Here is a 20,802-nt window from a genome sequence, read left to right on the forward strand (position 1 = left end):
ACCACCACTCACCACCGCCACAAGGTGACACCCACACTCATCACCACAAGGTGACACCCACACTCACCACCACCACTCACCATCACCACAAGGTGACACTGATACTCACCACCACCACTCACCATCACCACAAGGTGACACCGATACTCACCACCACCACTCACCATCACCACACGGTGACACCGACACTCACCACCACCACTTACCATCACCACAAGGTGACACCGATACTCACCACCACCACTCACCATCACCACACGGTGACACCGACACTCACTAACACTATCACCCCACGGAGACACCCACACTCACCACCACCACTCGCCATCGCCACACTGTAACACCGACACTCACCACCACCACTTACCATCACCACGGTGACACCGATACTCGCCATCACCACTCACCACCGCCACACAGTAACACCGACACTAACCACCACAACTCACCATCGCAACTACTCGGTGGAGTGACACAGGTTGAGAAGCAAGCGCGTTACGGAATACAGTATGGCAATATAAAGACTGGTGGTGCAGTATCTCTACGCCGAGATGCCTGCTCATGGTGGACACTTCCCATGGTGGACACCGGTGGCATTTGAGCCCCGCTCACCCGGCGAGGCGCTACTCACCTCAAACAATTTTGCTCTCTGCGGCTGCTCCTCACTGACCCTGGAACCGGAACATCAGCATCTTAGGGGTCATCGCGGAGGAACTCATCACGTCACAGCAAACGGAGCACGTCAACACATCATCTCAACCACATCATCACATCACCATGGATACTGAGACCCGGCCACGTGACACGCCGCGTCTGCTGCGAGTGAAGCGGTAGCAATGTTGTCGTGGTTGATACCGTACACAACACCACCGCAGTATTCACCAGGGCGTCCTCTGGAATTCGAACCGTGAACCCCTGCTGAGGCTGTAAGAGGGGTCCAGGGACACCCGATCTGAGTTGATTTTGTGTAACCAGGTGGAGAGAACTCAAGAGACCGGGGTATTCAGAACTGTCGTCTCATTTGCAAGAGTGGGCGAGTATTTGGCTGCTATAAATTTCCACGTAATAATTATATCGCGGATTTTTTCTCAAGGCTCTCAAAAGCGCTGTACAGGACACAGCAGCAGCAGACACTCAGCATAAACATAATAAATATTTAAATACATTTATAAAACTATTAACTATACTAAACGTTTAATAAGCGGAAGCGTATAATTTTTTTTTTAATGTCCAGACTTCGTTGAGCTATCATTTGTGGCCAGGTCGCTTCTACAAAAAGAGCTATCGATTATAGTAAAGTGGGCCTTAGCTGGTAAAGTAAAGAAAATGTTTATAGTTTAGTTTTTAGAATTAGTGGGTGTCAGTGAAATGTTGAGATAATTGAATGAGCGGGTGATTGCGATGGTGAGTGGGTGAGCGAGATGGTGAGTGGGTGAGTGAGCAAGATGGTGAGTGAGATGGTGAGTGGGTGAATGAGATGGTGGGTGAGATGGTGAGTGAGATGGTCAGTGGGTGAGTGAGATGGTGGGTGAGATGGTGGGTGAGATGGTGAGTGGGTGAGATGGTGAATGAGATGGTGAGCGAGTGAGATGGTGGGTGAGATGGTGAGTGGGTGAGCGAGATGGTGAGTGGGTGAGCGAGATGGTGAGTGGGTGAGCGAGATGGTGAGTGGGTGAGTGGGTCAGTGAGATGGTGAGTGGGTGAGTGAGATGGTGAGTGGGTCAGTGAGCGAAATGGTGCGTGGGCTAGTGAGTGGGTGAGTGAGATGGTGAGTGGGTGAGTGAGATGGTGAGTGAGATGGTGAGTGAGCGAGATGGTGAGTGAGCGAGATGGTGAGTGGGTGAGTGAGATGGTGAGGGGGTGAGCAAGATGGTGAGTGGGTGAGTGAGCGAGTTGATGAGTGAGATGGTGAGTGAGTGAAATGGTGAGCGAGTGGGCGAGTGAGTGAGATGGTGAGTGGGTGAGCGAGATTGTGCGTGGGTGAGTGAGATTGTCAGTGGGTGAGCGAGTGTGAGATGATGAGTGAAATGGTAAGCGAGTGGGTGAGTGAGATGGTGAGTGGGTGAGTGAGCGAGTTGATGAGTGGATGGGTGAGTGGGTGAGTGAGTGAGATGGTGAGTGGGTGAGTGAGATGGTGAGTGAGATGGTGAGTGAGATGGTGAACGAGATGGTGAGTGAGTGAGATGGTGAGTGAGTGAGATGGTGAGTGGGTGAGATGGTGAGTGGGTGAGTGAGATGGTGAGTGGGTGAATGAGTGGGTGAGTGAGATGGTGAGTGGGTGAGTTCAAGTTGATATTGGGTGACCAGGCGAGGACTAAGAGACCAGAACGAAGTTTCATTCGCACGAGTGAATGAAGCACAAATATCAATCACAACAACAACAAAACAGCAACTGCGTGGTCACATCAGAAACTGACTGTAAAAAATGTTTTACACAAACGTGAATAATCGATGATCGATTATTAATTCCCCTGTGGGAAATCATGCGGCTCGGGCAGATTCTGTTCACATCGATCACAGGTTCGTTAAATTGGAGGACTGCGATTGAGGCGTTCCACTCTCCAGGGGCCCGTCCTTGCTAACGCGGAGTGGGCACCCGCCAGGTACATCGCCGCTCACCTGCGCAGGAACTCGCAGAAGACGGCTGCGTCCTCAAACGCCATGACTCCTGCAGCCCTCTCTCCTCTCCTCCTCCTCACGTCTCTCTCCGGAGTCTCTGTCCTCTCCCCAAGTCCAGCTCGGCTCTCCCCTGCGCTCGTCACTACCCCGGCTCTCCGCGGTCTCTGTGGCTCTCTCCACACTCCACGCGTCTCTCTCCACTCTCCACTCCGCTCACTCTCCACTCTCCCCGCGTCTCTCTCTCCACTCTCCCCGTGGCTGTCCCTGTGACTCTCCCCACGTCTCTCTCCACTCTCCCCGCTCTCTCTCCACACTCTCCCCGCGTCTCTCTCTACTCTCCACTCTCTCCCCACACTCTCTCCACTCTCCCCGCTCTCTCTCCACACTCTCCCCGCGTCTCTCTCTACTCTCCACTCTCTCCCCACACTCTCTCCACTCTCCCCGCGTCTCTCTCCACTCTCCCCGCGTCTCTCCCTGTGACTCTCCACTCTCCACACTCTCCCCACGCTCTCCGCTCTCCCCGTAACTTCGCGTTTCCCGCCAAGCGCCTCGTGAACTCAGCCGCGCTTTCGCGAGCGGGGCCTCGCACAGATTCGCGTTGCCATGGGGACGGTCATTTGCAATCGGAATTGAACCGCACCGCGGTTTCGTTTTCTCGCCGCTGCAAAGAAATAAAAGGACAATATAAATAATTAAACAAATCCCGCGTCTCCTCATCGCAGCGCGAGCCGAGGGATTCCATCGATTTAATTACAGCTCACGCGATCCGCGATCGATCATAAACACCGCGCGAATCGGCTCCGCTCCAAATATTCGCTACGTGTGCCAGCGCTGGGTCCGGTATCTAACAAGTAATCGATTCCGCGATTCGTGATCGATTACCTCCCCTCCCCGCACTGTGACCAGCGCGGTGAAGTATGGTCAAACAAACCCCCCCCCCCACCAATTCTTTGTATGGATGGACAACCCAGCGTTGGATTGATAGAGAGGGATTGTAAACGACTCGTTTATTGCAATAAACCTCACGATACGCATCGCGTGGAATCGCGGGTTGCCGATTCCAATTGTGTCGATTCACATACCTCTTGCAGGGGGGGGGGGGCAGTGTGGGGAGCGGTTTCCATACCTTGTCAACCCATTGGGGCCGTCCATAAATGACGTCACGCGATTGTGGACGATTTTTGACCCCCCCCCCCTCTCGTCACGCGGCGCCACAAAAAGTCAGACCCCTCCCCTCAAATATGACGTCACAAAGGTCTGCACCCCCCCCCACCCCCAAAACCATATTTCCATTTTGAAAATAAAACATGTTTCAAATCGCTTGAAACTATTGGCATTGTAGTGCGTATTTAATGTGGCGCTGCACTCTGATGTTGTAGGAGTGTTGTTATAAAAATTAGTGTTGTTATAACAATTCTATATTTATTTAAAGTTGCGCATTTTTATGTGACGTCACATTTCTCAAACCCTCGCCCCTCTCGTCAAACATCAACACAAATCTTTGACCCCCCTCCCCCCCCCAGATGCATGACGTCATTTATGGACGGTCCCATACGGTGTCACATACCCTTTTACAACCAATGGCGGAGTCAGGATTTTCAGGTAGAGGGGGCAACCCCTCCAGCAATGAAAACTGATAGAGGAGTTGTTACTGGTAGGAACCTCCTGGTTACACCAGCCCACAGGGGATTATTGTGTCCGTCGTGCAGTGAGGGGCTGGGTGGGGAGGGAGGGGCTGGGTGGGGAGGGTGGGTGGGGAGGGGCTGGGTGGGGAGGGGAGGGTGGGTGGGGAGGGGAGGGTGGGGAGGGACTGGGTGGGGAAGGTGGGGCTGGGTGGGAAGGGGAGGGTGGGGAGGGGCTGGGTGGGGAGGGAGGGGCTGGGTGGGAAGGGGAGGGTGGGGAGGGGCTGGGTGGGGAGGGAGGGGCTGGGTGGGGAGGGGCTGGGTGGGGAGGGAGGGGTGGGGCTGGGTCGGGAGGGGCTGGGTGGGGGTGGGAGGGGCTGGGTGGAAAGGATGGGGCTGTGTGGGGAGGGGAGGGGCTGGGTGGGGAGGGGCTGGGTGGGGGTGGGAGGGGCTGGGTGGGGAGGGTGGGGCTGGGTGGGGGGTGGGAGGGGTGGGGCTGGGGTGGGGAGGGGCTGCTCACCCCGTGGTGCCCTTATAAAACTCAACGTTTAACCTACTCACGCCGGCTTGTGCCCGCCCTCACAGTCGGCCATGTTTGCGGAATACACCACGCCGCCGTTGACCCTGGCCATTGACCGAGCAACCCAACGTTCTTACCAACTCCCTCCGCAGCAGGAATGTGTTAGTAAGTTAGGACTTGTCCCTTGCTTTCGATTCGACGCGTGTGCGGCGATGGCGCAGCCGTCGATCGAGGGTCGAGTTCGAACCGCGTCGTGTGATCGGCATCGCGCTCGCTGAAGGGAAGTCGTGGACTGTATCATCCTGAGTCATTTATAGCCGCTTTTCCGTTACTTATTGCCAATTATGGACTCAGACTATTGTCCTATCATCTCATAGAGTATCTGGCACATAATGATATGCTACACAGTGGCAGTGGGGGTCGCAAAATGCCGATTTATTACTAATAAACCCCAATAATCGATCGAAATTAGGGATTTCGATCGGATCATTGGGGGGGGGGCACGTGCCACCCCCCCCCCCCCCCACTGGCCCAGTGATCACAACCCACACGGTTTACTCCGTATTCTTGTACGGGGGAATTGAGTTTAAAAAAACGTTTGCGTCTATGTGTTTGTGTTTCTCCCTCGTGATGGGACTTTGTGTCGGATGAACGTTGATATTTCTAAGGTGCACGGGGTGACCAATACGGTCTGAGTTGGCCTGTAATGAGGTATAGGATAGGAGGCACTGATCACAGGGGTTGACAACTATGGTGCTAGGGGAGCGTTTTCGCCGTCATTTGTTTCTTTCTACATCTCACTACCGACGCAGCGTCGCATACAATAGCAACACAATCTTATTGACATGCCAATTTCTCCAGCCCCCACCCGTCCCTGCACGCCACAAACCTCCCCCCTCTCCCCCCCCCCCCCCGTGAACTCCTGCAACCACGAAAGCTTGAAGTCAAGACTCAAGATTTAAATCTCATCGACATGCTAATTCTCAGAGGTGGGACAAAGTCATTGTTATGCAAGTCCAAGTCGAGTCGCAAGTCATCAAATTCATGACTCGAGTCTGACTCGAGTCCAAGTCACATGACTCGAGTCCACACCTCTGCTAATTCTACTCTACGAAACCCCTCCCCTCCCCCTCCTCTCGTGCCTATATAAAGCCACAACAGCAGATCATGATTTCTCACCTGATGACGGACGCTTGTGTTGCGACCGAAACGTCGTGTTCTATTCTACCCACGTGACTTTACCGAAAGAACCAAAGCGTATGGATTCCTGCAGTCACGAAAGCTTCAAATCAAGATCAAAATACATCCCGCCAGCCCTTTTCCGCATGGCGCTTGTGCAACAAACCGAAAAAACACCAACCAGTTCCTCAGGAATTGGGTGGTTGTGCTTCATCTTTGTCTTGAGTCACCGCCTCAGTCGATTTGAGCGGGAAAAAAAAACCACGTGGTCCAGCCGACCGACCGACCGACCGACAGCGAGACGGATATTTCTAGATTTGAAGCTTTCGTGACTGCAAGGATTCATACTGTTAGTTCTTTCGGTAAAATCACGTGGGTAAAAAATAAAAAAAATATTTTAAATTAATAAAAGTAAAATAGAAATTCTAGATTTGAAGCTTTCGTGACTGCAAGGATTCATACTGTTAGTTCTTTCGGTAAAGTCACGTGGGTAAAAAATTAAAAAAATATTTTAAATTAATAAAAGTAAAATAAAAATTCTAGATTTGAAGCTTTCGTGACTGCAAGGATTCATACTGTTAGTTCTTTCGGTAAAGTCACGTGGGTAAAAAAATTAAAAAAAAAATTAAATTAATAAAAGTAAAATAAAAATTCTAGATTTGAAGCTTTCGTGACTGCAATGATCCATACTCTTAGTTCTTTCGGTAAAGTCACCATGTCGGTAAAAAATAAAAAAAATATTTAAAATTAATAAAAGTAAAATAAAAATTCTAGATTTGAAGCTTTCGTGACTGCAAGGATTCATACTCTTAGTTCTTTCGGTAAAGTCACCATGTCGGTAAAAAATAAAAAAAATATTTAAAATTAATAAAAGTAAAATAAAAATTCTAGATTTGAAGCTTTCGTGACTGCAAGGATTCATACTGTTAGTTATTTCGGTAAAGTCACCATGTAGGTAAAAAATAAATAAAAATATTTAAAATTAATAAAAGTAAAATAAAAATTCTAGATTTGAAGCTTTCGTGACTGCAAGGATTCATACTCTTAGTTCTTTCGGTAAAGTCACCGTGTAGGTAAAAAATGAAATTAAAATTAATAAAATAAAACAATAAAAATCACGACGTTTCGGAGGCAACACAAGCTTCTGTCTTCAGGTGAAACCGTCACAGCAAAATATCTGTACCTTATATAGTGGTTAAGGCGGGAGGAGCCAGGAAGGGCAGCGGGGGAGGAGGAGTTGTCCTCCTGCTACAGATATTTTGCTGTGACGGTTTCACCTGAAGACGGAAGCTTGTGTTGCCTCCGAAACGTCGTGATTTTTATTGTTTTATTTTTATTAATTTTAATTTCATTTTTTACCTACGTGACTTTACCGAAAGAACTAAGAGTAAGACGGATATTCATCTATCGAATGGTGACTTTAGGAAATTCTCACGTTGTAGTTCTTCAGGAACTGGTGGTGATTTTTGCACAATGCACGATACTCTGCTCACACACACACACGGGCCCAAGTGAAACGGGGATTAGGTGTTGTTGCTCCCTGAGGTGTTTATTTAAAAATAAACGACCACCACGTCGTTTTATAACAACTCGCTTACCCGCAATCGACATATCGAACTTCTTTCGCGCCGTGCTAATCGGAGGTTTGGGGAAGGACAACAAACTAATGCTTATTGGTCACGAGACCATATCCTGAGTGCGTGACCCACCTGGACACGACGCCATTCGTGAAGGTGCCGTCAAAAAGAAATACAATCGAAATGTCCGCCACATGTCACAGCGCCCGCCGCTCCATTGTGACGACAGAGGGCGGGGCTATCTCGTCACGTGTCTCCTCGACCTCGTGCCTGACTTCCTTTCCTCTATGGCTAGCAACCTCGTGCAACGGGGAGGGTGGGGTGAGGTGAGCGGGGGAGGGGTGAGGTGGGAGATAGGGGGGGGGAGAAGCTAGGAGAGTCGAATGCAAGGTTCGAGGCACTGCCCAGCAGAGGTCGCAACCGGGTACCCGATACCCGTACCCTACCCGGCCGGGTACGGGTACCCGTTTGCGACCCTGGTGCGGCCGGGTACGGGTAGACCGTGAGTCACTGGTGAGTAACTGTTTGTCACTCATTTCCCAACGTCTTGTCTGTTCTCACAATTCAAGTTCCTAGAATCAACCCACCCACGCCTACAACATGGCTTCATCCCAGAGGTCGCAATCAAGTACCCGATACCCGTACCCGGCCGGGTACGGGTAGGGTACGGCCGGGTACGGGTACCCGTTTGCGACCCTGGTGCGGCCGGGTACGAGTACGGGTAAGGAATCAAAACCCGTTTGCGACCTCTGCAGCCCAGGGGCAGGGCCTCTGTGCAAAACGCATCAACGCGAGTGACGGCCATCACGCCTCACGGCGACCTGCGCAGGGTCCAGGATGGTTCTCTCGGGCACGCCCGGGCCACCATCTGGCCGACACACCTGATGAACTCGAACCCTCACCTAGAAACCTTGATATGAACTCGTCAACCCTGACTTGTAAACGCCGATACGAGACCTCAACAGCGTGAGATGCCACCTCTTGCAGGCAAGAGACAGAGGTACCCTTCGAGGCTTTGCGAGCACCAGGTATTCAAGTACGGCAGTAAAACACTCTCCGCACGCTCGGTGGATACAAACGAACCGCGAAGCGTGATCCCCGGATCGCGATATCCGAACATCGCTCGTGAAATGCATAATCGTTGATAATTTTCTCATTCTTCGTGTGGCTGATGTTGATGTGTAGCAGCAGCAGCCATGAGTTTGCATCGAGGTGGTTGATGACTGCGTCAGGAGTAGCGGAGTGGTGAATCATCGCTGCTGTGATGTCTCCTTTATACAGATCTCTGTGTGAGTCTACGGGTCTGTATGTGAGTATATACATATCTGGGCCTAAGGGTCTCTGATTTATTTATGGGTCTCTATGTGAGTCTATAGATCTCATGGTGAGTCTATGATTTTGTATGTTAATCTATAGATCTGTGTGTGAGTCTGGGTTTCTATGTGAGTCTATGGGTTTCTATGTGAATCTTTAGATCTCTGTGTGAGTCTGTGAGTTTATATGCGAGTCTATGGATCTCTATGTGAATCTATAGGTCTCTGTGCGAGTCTGTGGGGTTTTATGCGAGTCTATGCATCTCTATGTGAATCTATAGATCTCTGTGTGAGTCTATGGATCTCTATGTGAGTCTACAGATCTCTGTGTGAGTCTATGGGTTTCTATGCGAGTCTATGCATCTCTATGTTAAACTATAGATCTCTGTGCGAGTCTGTGGGGTTTTATGCGAGTCTATGCATCTCTATGTGAATCTATAGATCTCTGTGTGAGTCTATGGATCTCTATGTGAGTCTACAGATCTCTGTGTGAGTCTATGGGTTTCTATGCGAGTCTATGGGTCTCTATGTGAATCTATGGGTCTCTATGTGAGTCTATAGGTCTCTGTGTGAGTCTGTGGGTTTCTATGCGAGTCTGTGGATCTCTATGTGAATCTATAGATCTGTGTGAGTCTGTGGGTTTCTATGTGAGTCTATGGGTTTCTATGTAAATCTATAGGTCTCTGTGTGAGTCTATGGGTTTCTATGTGAGTCTATGCATCTCTATGTGAATCTATATATCTCTGTGTGAGTCTATGGGTTTCTATGTGAGTCTATGGATCTCTATGTGAATCTATAGGTCTCTGTGTGAGTCTATGGGTTTCTATGTGAGTCTATGCATCTCTATGTGAATCTATAGATCTCTGTGTGAGTCTGTGGGTTTCTATGCGAGTCTGTGGATCTCTATGTGAATCTATAGATCTGTGTGAGTCTGTGGGTTTCTATGTGAGTCTATGGGTTTCTATGCAAATCTATAGGTCTCTGTGTGAGTCTATGGGTTTCTATGTGAGTCTATGGATCTCTATGTGAATCTATAGATCTCTGTGTGAGTCTATGGGTTTCTATGTGAGTCTATGGATCTCTATGTGAATCTATAGATCTCTGTGTGAGTCTGTGGGTTTCTATGTGAGTCTATGGGTCTCTATGTGAATCTATAGATATCTGTGCGAGTCTGTGGGTTTCTATGCGAGTCTATGCATCTCTATGTGAATCTATAGATCTCTGTGTGAGTCTGTGGGTTTCTATGTGAGTCTATGGGTCTCTATGTGAATCTATAGATATCTGTGCGAGTCTGTGGGTTTCTATGCGAGTCTATGGATCCCTATATGAATCTAATGATCTCTTCTCCGTACGTGGTGAATCACCATCGCTTCTCTGACGATGCCACCATCACCACCACCTCCTCCTCCTGCATGTTTACAATTCCCGTGGCTCTCTTCTGGGTGAAGATCACAGTCTCCGCACCCTTCCCGGAGAGTTTGTCATTTCCCATGTGTGCATCATCATCATCACCCAGCGTGCACATCATCAGCTGCTGCTGCTGCCATGCTTTGTACAGCGGATACGGTTCAGGGGTTGTGGCTTCGTGCGTTCCAAGGGAGATCGAAGCCTTGGGCTCTTCCGCACCGTCGGACCTTTTCAAATTACCGTTGATCACCAGCCGAGCCAAGCGAAAATGGCGGGGTCGTGTAAACAGGCAGCTCCTGCACACGCAGATCGCATCGGTCTGACCCGGGTCAACCATAGCCGGGTGGCCGTAGTGGCGATGCTGCACATGGTCTGCAGCTGAGCATTGTGGGGGGAGCGATGGTCGCTTGATCACACGCAGCCTCGTGAAACTCCCTCTCTGCCCGTGGGCTATGCTGAGGTCACCGTCTCCAGGGTGTGAAGGCAGTCCAGCAAGTGGCTCCATTGCCAACGCTACTGGGATTTGAGTGTTACTCTCCCCGCACGCGTGTGGGTTTCCTCCGGACACTCCGGTTTCCTGCCACAGGTATAGACACTCATTGGTGGAGTTGGCGGGGAAACAAATCCCACTGTAGGGCCACAGAACTTGGCCAATTGTTGGTAGCACCGGTGCCCCACTGCGGTGGCTGCCTCCCCGCGACCAAGTCGTCCGCTCTCTACGAGAACGATGAGCGCGCCCCGGGTGGTCCGGGTGGTGCGGGACGTGTGGGTGGTGTGAGTGGTGTGGGAGGTGCGGGGGGTGCGGGTGGTCCGGGTGGTGTGAGTGGTGTGGGAGGTGCGGGGGGTGCGGGAGGTGCGGGTGGTGCGGGTGATGGCGGTGGGGTGGGTGGTTGTGGGAGCGGAGGCGTTCCGGCTTGAAATGGTTGTGATTATCCCCCCCCCGGGGGCCTCGGGGTGTGAATGCCGCATGCGCGTCGCAAATTCTACCGCGGCACCCTGAGATGCGATTTGCACTACCAAACGCCACCGCTGCCACCGTCGCCACCGCCACTACCGCCGTCATCGCCGCACAGGGGCACGCGACCCAACGCTGCAACATCGCTTGAGGTCGCGGGCCAAGTTCAGGGCTCAATGAACAGAGTCGCGGTGACCACGGAGAATCCAAGCAGCAGGGACAGCATCTGTGGGGAGCCAACGAGTGTGGGGGAGGCAAGGGCAGACACAGCAACAATAATAATGTCATCATTTGCTTATTTATCCAGAAGAACCACACTGAATCATAAGAGGGTCCCTGTTGTTCAATGTAGTATTTGAAGATGTTTTCAGCCATTTTTTCGATCTAAAGCTTTCGTGACTGCAGGGATTCATCTTCTTGGTTCTTTCGGTAAAGTCGCGTAGAATGGAAATAATAAAATAATAAAAATAAAACATAATAAAATAATTCTCACGACGTTTCGGCCACTATGCAAGTATCCGTCCTCAGGTGGAGAACAAGTAGCCATCCTTGACAGACCTGTTCTCCACCTGAGGACGGCTGCTTGCGTTGTGGCCGAAACGTCGTGAGAATTATTTTATTATGTTTTATTTTTATTATTTTATTATTTCCATTCTACGTGACTTTACCGAAAGAACCAAGAAGATGTTTTCAGCCAATTAATAACGTGTTAATTATTCACGTGGGATTAGTCTCCATGCCACCCAGGGTGCGGCTCCCCCTCAACGCCCACGGCAAGGGAGTTTCACATCCTATCTGCGTGCGATTCATCAACCCTCGCTGCTGCACCCCGCAGCGACGGATCGCAGGCAGCCGCGCGTGGCGTAGCCGCCAACGCCGCCACCCAGGCTTGGAGGAGGGGGCAGGTTGAGGGAGCCTTGTAGCCGTAGTCACTTACTCCGGCGCTTTACACAGATCGGAATGAGAGGCGGGCGGGCGGACAGGTCTACAGATGAACAGGCAGACCGAGGCATCGACAGACAGGATGAGCGCATGCACGCACGTACCCTTCACAAAGAGGCAGAGGTCGCAACCGGGTACCCGATACCCGTACCCTACCCGATACCCGGCTACCCGTACCCGACTGGGTACGGGTAGCCATTTGCGACCCTGGTGCGGCCGGGTACGGGTAAGGAATCAAAACCCGTTTGCGACCTCTGCAACACAGACAGACAGAACAAGAGAGAGACAAACAAGCAAGGGAAACTGACAGATGGATGGTCAGACCAGCACATAGACACACACACACACAGTCAGACTGACCAACAGACGGACATGCGGACTGATTTAACCAACAGACAGACAAGGAGAGAGACAGACAGAAAGACTGTCAGTTGGTCTCAGGCCGGTTCACAAACAGCCAGAGCCAAATCGACGTCCAAACAACCGGAAAAACACGCAGTTAGTCAGGCAAATATTGCATGACTAACTGACGAACCGATTACGACAGCTAGCGATATAAAGACAGAGATCCCCGTATAGCCTTAACATGTTGTTGGGGCAAGTGCTGTTAGCGTGCACCTATTATGGACGGCACAGCACACGAGGGGGTGGGTGGCCAGCACCACACCTGGCCGCCTTATTCTCCCTGCTGCTGATGGTTGCATACTCTACTGGGTACACATTTAGGGTTGAGTCGACCTAGGGGATGCCCAGTACCAGTTCGGATAATAGTCACCAGTGTTGGCCGCTAACCACGCACGCACACCAGAGGTCACAAACGGGGTTTGATTCCTTACCCGTACCCGGCCGCACCAAGGTCGCAAACGGGTACCCGTACCCTACCCGATACCCGGCTACCCGTACCCGGCCGGGTATCGGGTAGGGTACGGGTACCCGATTGCGACCTCTGGGATGAAGCCATGTTGCAGGCGCGGGTGGGTTGATTCTAGGAACTTGAATTGTGAGAAGAGACAAGACGTTGGGAAATGAGTGACAAACGGTGACTCACCAGTGACTCACGGCCTACCCGTACCCGTACCCGGCCGCACCAGGGTCGCAAACAGGTACCCCTATCCGTACCCGGCCGGGTACGGGTAGCCGGGTATCAGGTAGGGTACGGGTATCGGGTACCCGATTGCGACCTCTGACGCACACACACCCAGCCGACCGGCCAGGCCAAGGCTCCCGGAGCTGGAGCGAAAGCCACGAAGACTCGACGGGCCCCCACCTTGAGCATTGGAGGCCCGGGAGCCTGCAGGCCTTGGGGCAGGATCTCAACGAAGGTGACGAACACGAAGGTGCCCGCGGAGACGCCCTCCAGGACGCTGCGCGCCATCGTGTTCCCGCCGGGCGCCACGGGGTCGCCGCGCGTCACCAGCGCGCCGCCCAGCATGCCGAGCGGCGAGGCCAGCGAGAAGATCGCGGCCAGCAGCCAACCGGCGGGGCGCGACACGGTCTTTCCGGGCCCCCACAGCTCGAGGCCCAGGCCTAGGGCCACCAGAGCCTTGTGCAGGAAGAGCGAGCCGCAGAGCCGTGCGAGCTGCGTGGCACTCAGCTGCAGGCCGCACGCCAGCCCCTCGAATGCCGAGTGGATGGAGAGGGCGCAGGCGAAGGTCACGACCCTGACCCAGCCGCTGGTCGTGCCGCCGTGGCCGTGGCCGTGGCCGTGGCCGTGGTTGAGAGAACCTCCCGAGTGCGAGGCCCGCGGGTCCAGCAGGGCTTGGCGCTCCCTGTCGTCGGGTGCCTCGTGGTTGCCGTGGGAACAGCAGGAGAGCGCCAGCTGCTCGAGCAGCAGCACGAGCAGGAAGCCCGCGGCCATGATGAACATGTCCAGAGGGAAGGAGGTCTGCAGCCGTCACAAGCACACCACCACCACCGCAACAACCGCAAGAACAACACAACGAACACAATCAGCACGGCTGCGATGTCGGTATAGGAACGGCTGAGTTCACTCCCTGCATTGTAAACATAAAACGCGTAGAGTAACATCATGGAATACAAGCGTGTATGTACTTCCTGTCAACCAAACGGCATTCTGGGGAGTCGAGTCAAAGTTGATTTTGCTTCACCCAGGTGAGAGCCCAAAGCGACCAGGATGAGTCTAATTTGCAAGAGTGCATGGGTGAGTGTGTGGGTGATCAGGTGAGTGAGACTAGGTTAAAAGTCACGCGGTGGTGATGATGTCACCATGGGAGGAGGGGGGGAGGGATTGTCACGAGGTGGTGATGTCACCGTGAGAATGGAGGGGGGGAGGTCAGGCGGTGCTGATGTCACGGTAACCCTGAAACTGGAATGTGCACGGGCGGCAGATGAGGAAGTGAGGGCCGATCGCACTTCTTGTGGGAGATTCGATTTGAATTAAAGGGGAAAAATTCTGAAGCAGAAGAGAAAAATCACGCTCTCGCCCATAAATTCTAACACCCCACTCACTGTATCACCCATACACTCATCCGCTCACTCACCCTCTGTTTGACTTTCTCACTAACCCCCTAACCCAATCTCTCACCCAGCCTGTTATCACACAATCTCACCTGGTTAATCACCCACCCACTAAAGGTCTCACCAATTCACTCACTATCCCACTCGGCCACCCACCCACACATTGGCCCATTCTCACCCCTCCCCCCCATCCACGTCCCCTCCTATCGTCTTAACTCTCGTTCACTCACCACACCCGAACCTTTACCTGACTCACCTCTATCCCACTTACAGTCGAGATAAGCGGACAGTGTCTCCTACGCATCGTCACATATTCACTTCAAGATGTTTTCTTGTTCATGTTTTTCTTTGTTGCGGTTGCACCCGATTCAGAATGGCTCACAGGGCTATACCAAATTCATGAAATGAAATCTCTCTACACAAAAGCAAAAACGCGTGTACCCTGTATCCTCTTGCACGGCTCGTGGGGGGGGGGGGAGCGCTCCAGTTTGGCGGCCATGGTTCAGTGCAGAGGTCGCAAACGGGTTTTGATTCCTTACCCGTACCCGTACCCGGCCGCACCAGGGTCGCAAACGGGTACCCGTACCCGGCCGTACCCGTACCCTACCCGTACTCGGCTGGGTATCGGGTAGGGTACGGGTATCGGGTACCCGATTGCGACCTCTGGGATGAAGCCATGTTGCAGGCGCGGGTGGGTTGATTCTAGGAACTTGAATTGTGAGAAGAGACAAGACGTTGGGAAATGAGTGACAAACGGTGACTCACCAGTGACTCACGGCCTACCCGTACCCGTACCCGGCCGCACCAGGGTCGCAAACGGCTACCCGTACCCGGCCGGGTACGGGTAGCCGGGTATCGGGTAGGGTACGGGTATCGGGTACCCGGTTGCGACCTCTGGTTCAGTGCAAGCAACGCTCTCGATCGGTCTCCACATTCAGCATCTCGTCAGCAGAGTCAGGCTCACTTGTTTATCATTCATCGCCGGTGGGCTGCCAGGCGTTTACAGCCAAGCCCCCCCCCCCCTCTCCTCTCTCTCACTTATCTGTTGGATACGGGTCCTGGTTCGACACTAACTTGTATACACTTGCACAACACAGATTCGTCACGAGCATCACCTTTTAACACCTGGCAGTTCGCCAGGAACAACACGTGCCAGTTCGCCAGCGTTGGCTTCATGCGAGCCCCGGCTCTGCTGATGAGAGCCTGGATGTTGAAACCAGCCCTTGGAACTCTTTTACACGATTGTGTGTGTGTCTGTGTTCCCCTCCCAATCCCACGTAGCAGAGCGTGACGGACGGACAGCTGGAAGAGTCTCTGTGTAACTCTATGGGTCTCTGTGTAACTCTATGGGTCTCTGTGTAACTCTATGGCTCTCTGTGTAACTCTATAGGTCTCTGTGTAACTCTATGGGTCTCTGTGTAACTCTATGGCTCTCTGTGTAACTCTATGGGTCTCTGTGTAACTCTATGGGTCTCTGTGTAACTCTATGGGTCTCTGTGTAACTCTATGGGTCTCTGTGTAACTCTATGGGTCTCTGTGTAACTCTATGGGTCTCTGTGTAACTCTATGGCTCTCTGTGTAACTCTATGGGTCTCTGTGTAACTCTATGGGTCTCTGTGTAACTCTATGGCTCTCTGTGTAACTCTATGGGTCTCTGTGTAACTCTATGGGTCTCTGTGTAACTCTATGGGTCTCTGTGTAACTCTATGGGTCTCTGTGTAACTCTATGGGTCTCTGTGTAACTCTATGGGTCTCTATGCAACTCTATGGGTCTCTGTGTAACTCTATGGGTCTCTGTGTAACTCTATGGCTCTCTGTGTAACTCTATGGGTCTCTGTGTAACTCTATGGGTCTCTGTGTAACTCTATGGCTCTCTGTGTAACTCTATGGCTCTCTGTGTAACTCTATGGGTCTCTGTGTAACTCTATGGGTCTCTGTGTAACTCTATGGGTCTCTGTGTAACTCTATGGGTCTCTATGTAACTCTATGGGTCTCTATGTAACTCTATGGGTCTCTGTGGAACTCTATGGGTCTCTGTGTAACTCTATGGGTCTCTATGTAACTCTATGGGTCTCTATGTAACTCTATGGGTCTCTGTGGAACTCTACTTAACTGCAAAGTCCCCTACCTGCCGCCACTGCCTGCCGCTTGGGACTGTGGTCTCTGAGTCTCTTTGTCACTCGATGGGTCTCCGGTCGATTTGCACAACGAGACAGAGAGGCAGGCAGGGAGACATGACACTGGCCCGCCTGGTTCCTTCCGGAACGACGTAGTCCGCTTCACATTTTCAGTTCTGACCTCTTGCTCCCCGCGAGCCCCCCCCACCTCCCACCCCCACCTCTCCTCGCCCTCCCCCCCTCCCACCCCGCCTCTCCTCGCCCCCCCTCCCACCCCACCTCTCCTCGCCCCCCCTCCCACCCCGCCTCTCCTCGCCCCCCCTCCCACCGCACCTCTCCTCGCCCCCCTCCCACCCCCGCCTCTCCTCGCCCCCCCTCCCACCCCGCCTCTCCTCGCCCCCCTCCCACCCCGCCTCTCCTCGCCCCCCTCCCACCGCACCTCTCCTCGCCCCCCCTCCCACACCACCTCTCCTCGCCCCCCTCCCACCCCGCCTCTCCTCGCCCCCCTCCCACCCCACCTCTCCTCGCCCCCCTACCCACCCCGCCTTTCCTCGCCCCCCTCCCACCGCACCTCGCCCCCCCTCCCACCCCACCTCTCCTCGCCCCCCTCCCACCCCGCCTCTCCTCGCCCCCCTCCCACCCCACCTCTCCTCGCCCCCCTCCCACCCCGCCTCTCCTCGCCCCCCTCCCACCGCACCTCTCCTCGCCCCCTCCCACCCCACCTCTCCTCGCCCCCTCCCACCCCACCTCTCCTCGCCCCCCTCCCACCCCACCTCTCCTCGCCCCCCTCCCACCCCGCCTCTCCTCGCCCCCCCTCCCACCCCACCTCTCCTCGCCCCCTCCCACCCCACCTCTCCTCGCCCCCCTCCCACCCCACCTCTCCTCGCCCCCCCTCCCACCCCACCTCTCCTCGCCCCCCTCCCACCCCGCCTCTCCTCGCCCCCCTCCCACCGCACCTCTCCTCGCCCCCCCTCCCACCCCACCTCTCCTCGCCCCCCTCCCACCCCACCTCTCCTCGCCCCCCTCCCACCCCCGCCTCTCCTCGCCCCCCTCCCACCCCACCTCTCCTCGCCCCCCTCCCACCCCGCCTCTCCTCGCCCCCCTCCCACCGCACCTCTCCCTCGCCCCCCCTCCCACCCCACCTCTCCTCGCCCCCCTCCCACCCCACCTCTCCTCGCCCCCCCTCCCACCCCGCCTCTCCTCGCCCCCCCTCCCACCCCACCTCACCTGGCCCCCCTCCCACCCCGCCTCTCCTCGCCCTCCCTCCCACCTCTCCTCGCCCCCCCTCCCACCCCGCCTCACCTGCCCCCCCTCCCACCCCACCTCTCCTCGCCCCCCCTCCCACCCCACCTCACCTGGCCCCCCTCCCACCCCGCCTTTCCTCGCCCCCCCTCCCACCCCGCCTCTCCTCGCCCCCCTCCCACCCCGCCTCACCTGCCCCCCCTCCCACCCCACCTCACCTGCCCCCCCCACTGGGCGAGGCTGCTGGCTATGGAGGAGAGGTAGTCGGGCACGAGGTCGAGGAGACACGTGCTGAGGAAGACGCCGGCCGCCGCGCACTGCAGCATGCCCAGGACGCACACAGCCCAGGGGACCTGGGGTCAGTGGGGTCACACGGGGGATGGGGGTCAGTGGGGTCGATACCGCGGTCAGTGGGGTTACACAGGGGTCAGTGGGGTCACATGGGGGATGGGGTCAGTGGGGTCACACGGGGGTCAGTGGGGTTACACAGGGGTCAGCGGGGTCACATGGGGGACGGGGTCAGTGGGATCACATGGGGGTCAGCGGGGTCACATGGGGGCGGGGGTCAGCGGGGTCACATGGGGGACGGGGGTCTTCAGGGTCACACGGGGGTCAGCGGGGTCACATGGGGGACGGGGTCAGTGGGGTCACATGGGGGTCAGTGGGTTCACATGGGGGTCAGTGGGTTCACATGGGGTCAGTGGGGTCACATGGGGGTCAGCGGGGTCACATGGGGGGACGGGGTCAGTGGGGTCACATGGGGGTCAGCGGGGTCACATAGGGGACGTGGTCAGTGGGGTCACATGGGGGTCAGTGGGTTCACATGGGGGTCAGTGGGTTCACATTGGGGGCGGGGTCACATGGGGTCAGCGGGTCACATGGGGGGCGGGGGTCAGATGGGGGACGGGGGTCAGTGGGGTTACATGGGGGTCAGCGGGGTCACATGGGGGGCGGGGGTCAGTGGGTTCACATGGGGTCAGTGGGTTCACATGGGGACGGGGGTCAGCGGGGTCACATGGGGGTCAGCGGGGTCGCATGGGGGTCAGTGGGATCACATGGGGGACGGGGGTCAGCGGGGTCACATGGGGGTCAGCGGGGGTCACATGGGGGCGGGTCAGTGGGTCACATGGGGGTCAGCGGGGTCACATGGAGGACGGGGTCAGTGGGGTCACATGGGGGTAAGTGGGTTTCACATGGGGGTCAGTGGGTTCACATGGGGGACGGGGTCAGTGGGGTCACATGGGGGATGGGGGTCAGTGGGGTCACATGGGGGACGGGGGTCAGTGGGGTCACATGGGGGTCAGTGGGTTCACATGGGGGACGGGGGTCAGTGGGGTCACATGGGGGACGGGGTCAGTGGGTTCACATGGGGGTCAGTGGGGTCACATGGGGACGGGGGTCAGTGGGGTTACATGGGGGTCAGCGGGGTCACATGGGGGGCGGGAGTCAGTGGGGTTACACGGGGGTCAGTGGGGTCACACGGGGTCAGCGGGGTCACATGGGGGGCGAGGATAAGCGCGGTTACCCATTGCAACATGCACTCATTTATACATCAACCATTCACATATGCACTCATTCGTGAACTCATTCATTCGCTAAATAATATATTCACTCATTCATGGACTCATTGGCATATTCACTGATTCAGTCGCTCATTCACATATGCACCCATTCACTAACTCATTCACATATGCACCCATTCACTAACTCATTCACATATGCACCCATTCACTAACTCATTCACATATGCACCCATTCACTAACTCATTCACATATGCACCATTCACTAACTCATTCACATATGCACCCATTCACTAACTCATTCACATATGCACCCATTCACTAACTCATTCACATATGCACCCATTCACTAACTCATTCACATATGCACCCATTCACTAACTCATTCAGTCACCCATCACGTGTCACGCAGCTGAGCTGCAATCCGGATGTTCAGAATCACGGCGCTGCATTTCCGCTCAACTCCTATTCAGCAGCAGCAACAACAACTTTAATGCTCAGCCCATTCTCAATCCACTGCTGGATGAGGGCCTCTTCACGCCGTAGCAGTCATGGCCCCAGAGCCGCTTCAGATGTCACTCGCTGCCGATGTTGGTTATTTTTGGGTGCCAAAGGTGCGCTAACTGCGGCGCCACCGCTCCTTCAACTCGCGGAGTGACCGAAACCCGATCCGCCTTGGCGCGGGGGGGGGGGTGACGAGGGAGTGGGAGAGATGGAGCGAGAGGCGAGAGAGTGGGAGAGATGTGGAGAGAGAGTGGGAGAGTGGGGGAGAGAGTGGTCAGTGGGATAGTGTGGGGGAGAAGGAGAGAGGGAGAGATGGGAGAGAGGGGCGAGAGAGTGGAGAGGGGAGAGATGGGAGTGGGAGAGAGGGGAGAGTGTGGGAGAGAGAGTGGAGAGTGGGATAGTGTGGGAGAGAGAGAGTGGGAAAGTGGGGGAGAGAGTGGAGAGAGAGTGGGATAGTGTGGGGGGAGAAGGGAAAGAGTGGGAGATAGGGGAGCGAGGCGAGAGAGGGGGTGGGAGAGACATAGGGCAGAGCGGTGAGCGAGATGGGGGAGGGAGGGAGGGGATGTGTGAGAGAGAGAGAGCGGCGAGCGATGGGAGAGGGAGCAGAGAGAGAGAGAGAGACGCGGGAGAGGCGATGGGAGCGCGAGAGAGAGAAAGAGAGAGAGATCCCAATGGGAGCCGGTACCTGCCGGCTGAGCGTGGTTCCTGAAGTAGATGAGCGGCAGCAGAGCGAACGTGGCGGTGATGAGAAACATTCCGCAGAGCCACGCCACCTTCTGCCACAGCAGGTCCATGGCGGAGGCGGC

At 54.8% G+C, this 20,802-nt stretch overlaps 2 protein-coding genes across 2 annotated transcripts in view; both read right to left on the bottom strand.

Annotated features, from left to right (window-relative positions):
- ZWILCH (zwilch kinetochore protein) overlaps positions 1–2,986 on the bottom strand; it is a 38,015-nt gene extending 35,029 nt beyond the window's left edge. The window contains exons 1-2 of the mRNA XM_078880830.1: positions 2,620–2,986; positions 632–671 (exon numbers count right to left, since the gene is read on the bottom strand). Coding sequence (XP_078736956.1) covers positions 632–671; positions 2,620–2,663 — 84 coding nt within the window. The 5' untranslated portion in view covers positions 2,664–2,986. The remainder of the gene's footprint in view (positions 1–631; positions 672–2,619) is intronic.
- A 4,495-nt stretch (positions 2,987–7,481) lies between these two features.
- Positions 7,482–20,800, bottom strand: LOC144950767 (zinc transporter ZIP1-like). Its single transcript, XM_078880849.1, is given in 5 exon segments — positions 7,482–11,418; positions 13,402–14,019; positions 18,190–18,312; positions 18,314–18,324; positions 20,682–20,800. Coding segments are annotated over 5 exon segments (921 nt in total). The 5' UTR covers positions 20,791–20,800; the 3' UTR covers positions 7,482–11,358.
- Positions 20,801–20,802: the final 2 nt, after the last annotated feature.

This window comes from Lampetra fluviatilis, chromosome 59 (genome assembly GCF_964198595.1).
Source record: "Lampetra fluviatilis chromosome 59, kcLamFluv1.1, whole genome shotgun sequence".
In the NCBI taxonomy this organism is placed as follows: domain Eukaryota; kingdom Metazoa; phylum Chordata; class Hyperoartia; order Petromyzontiformes; family Petromyzontidae; genus Lampetra; species Lampetra fluviatilis.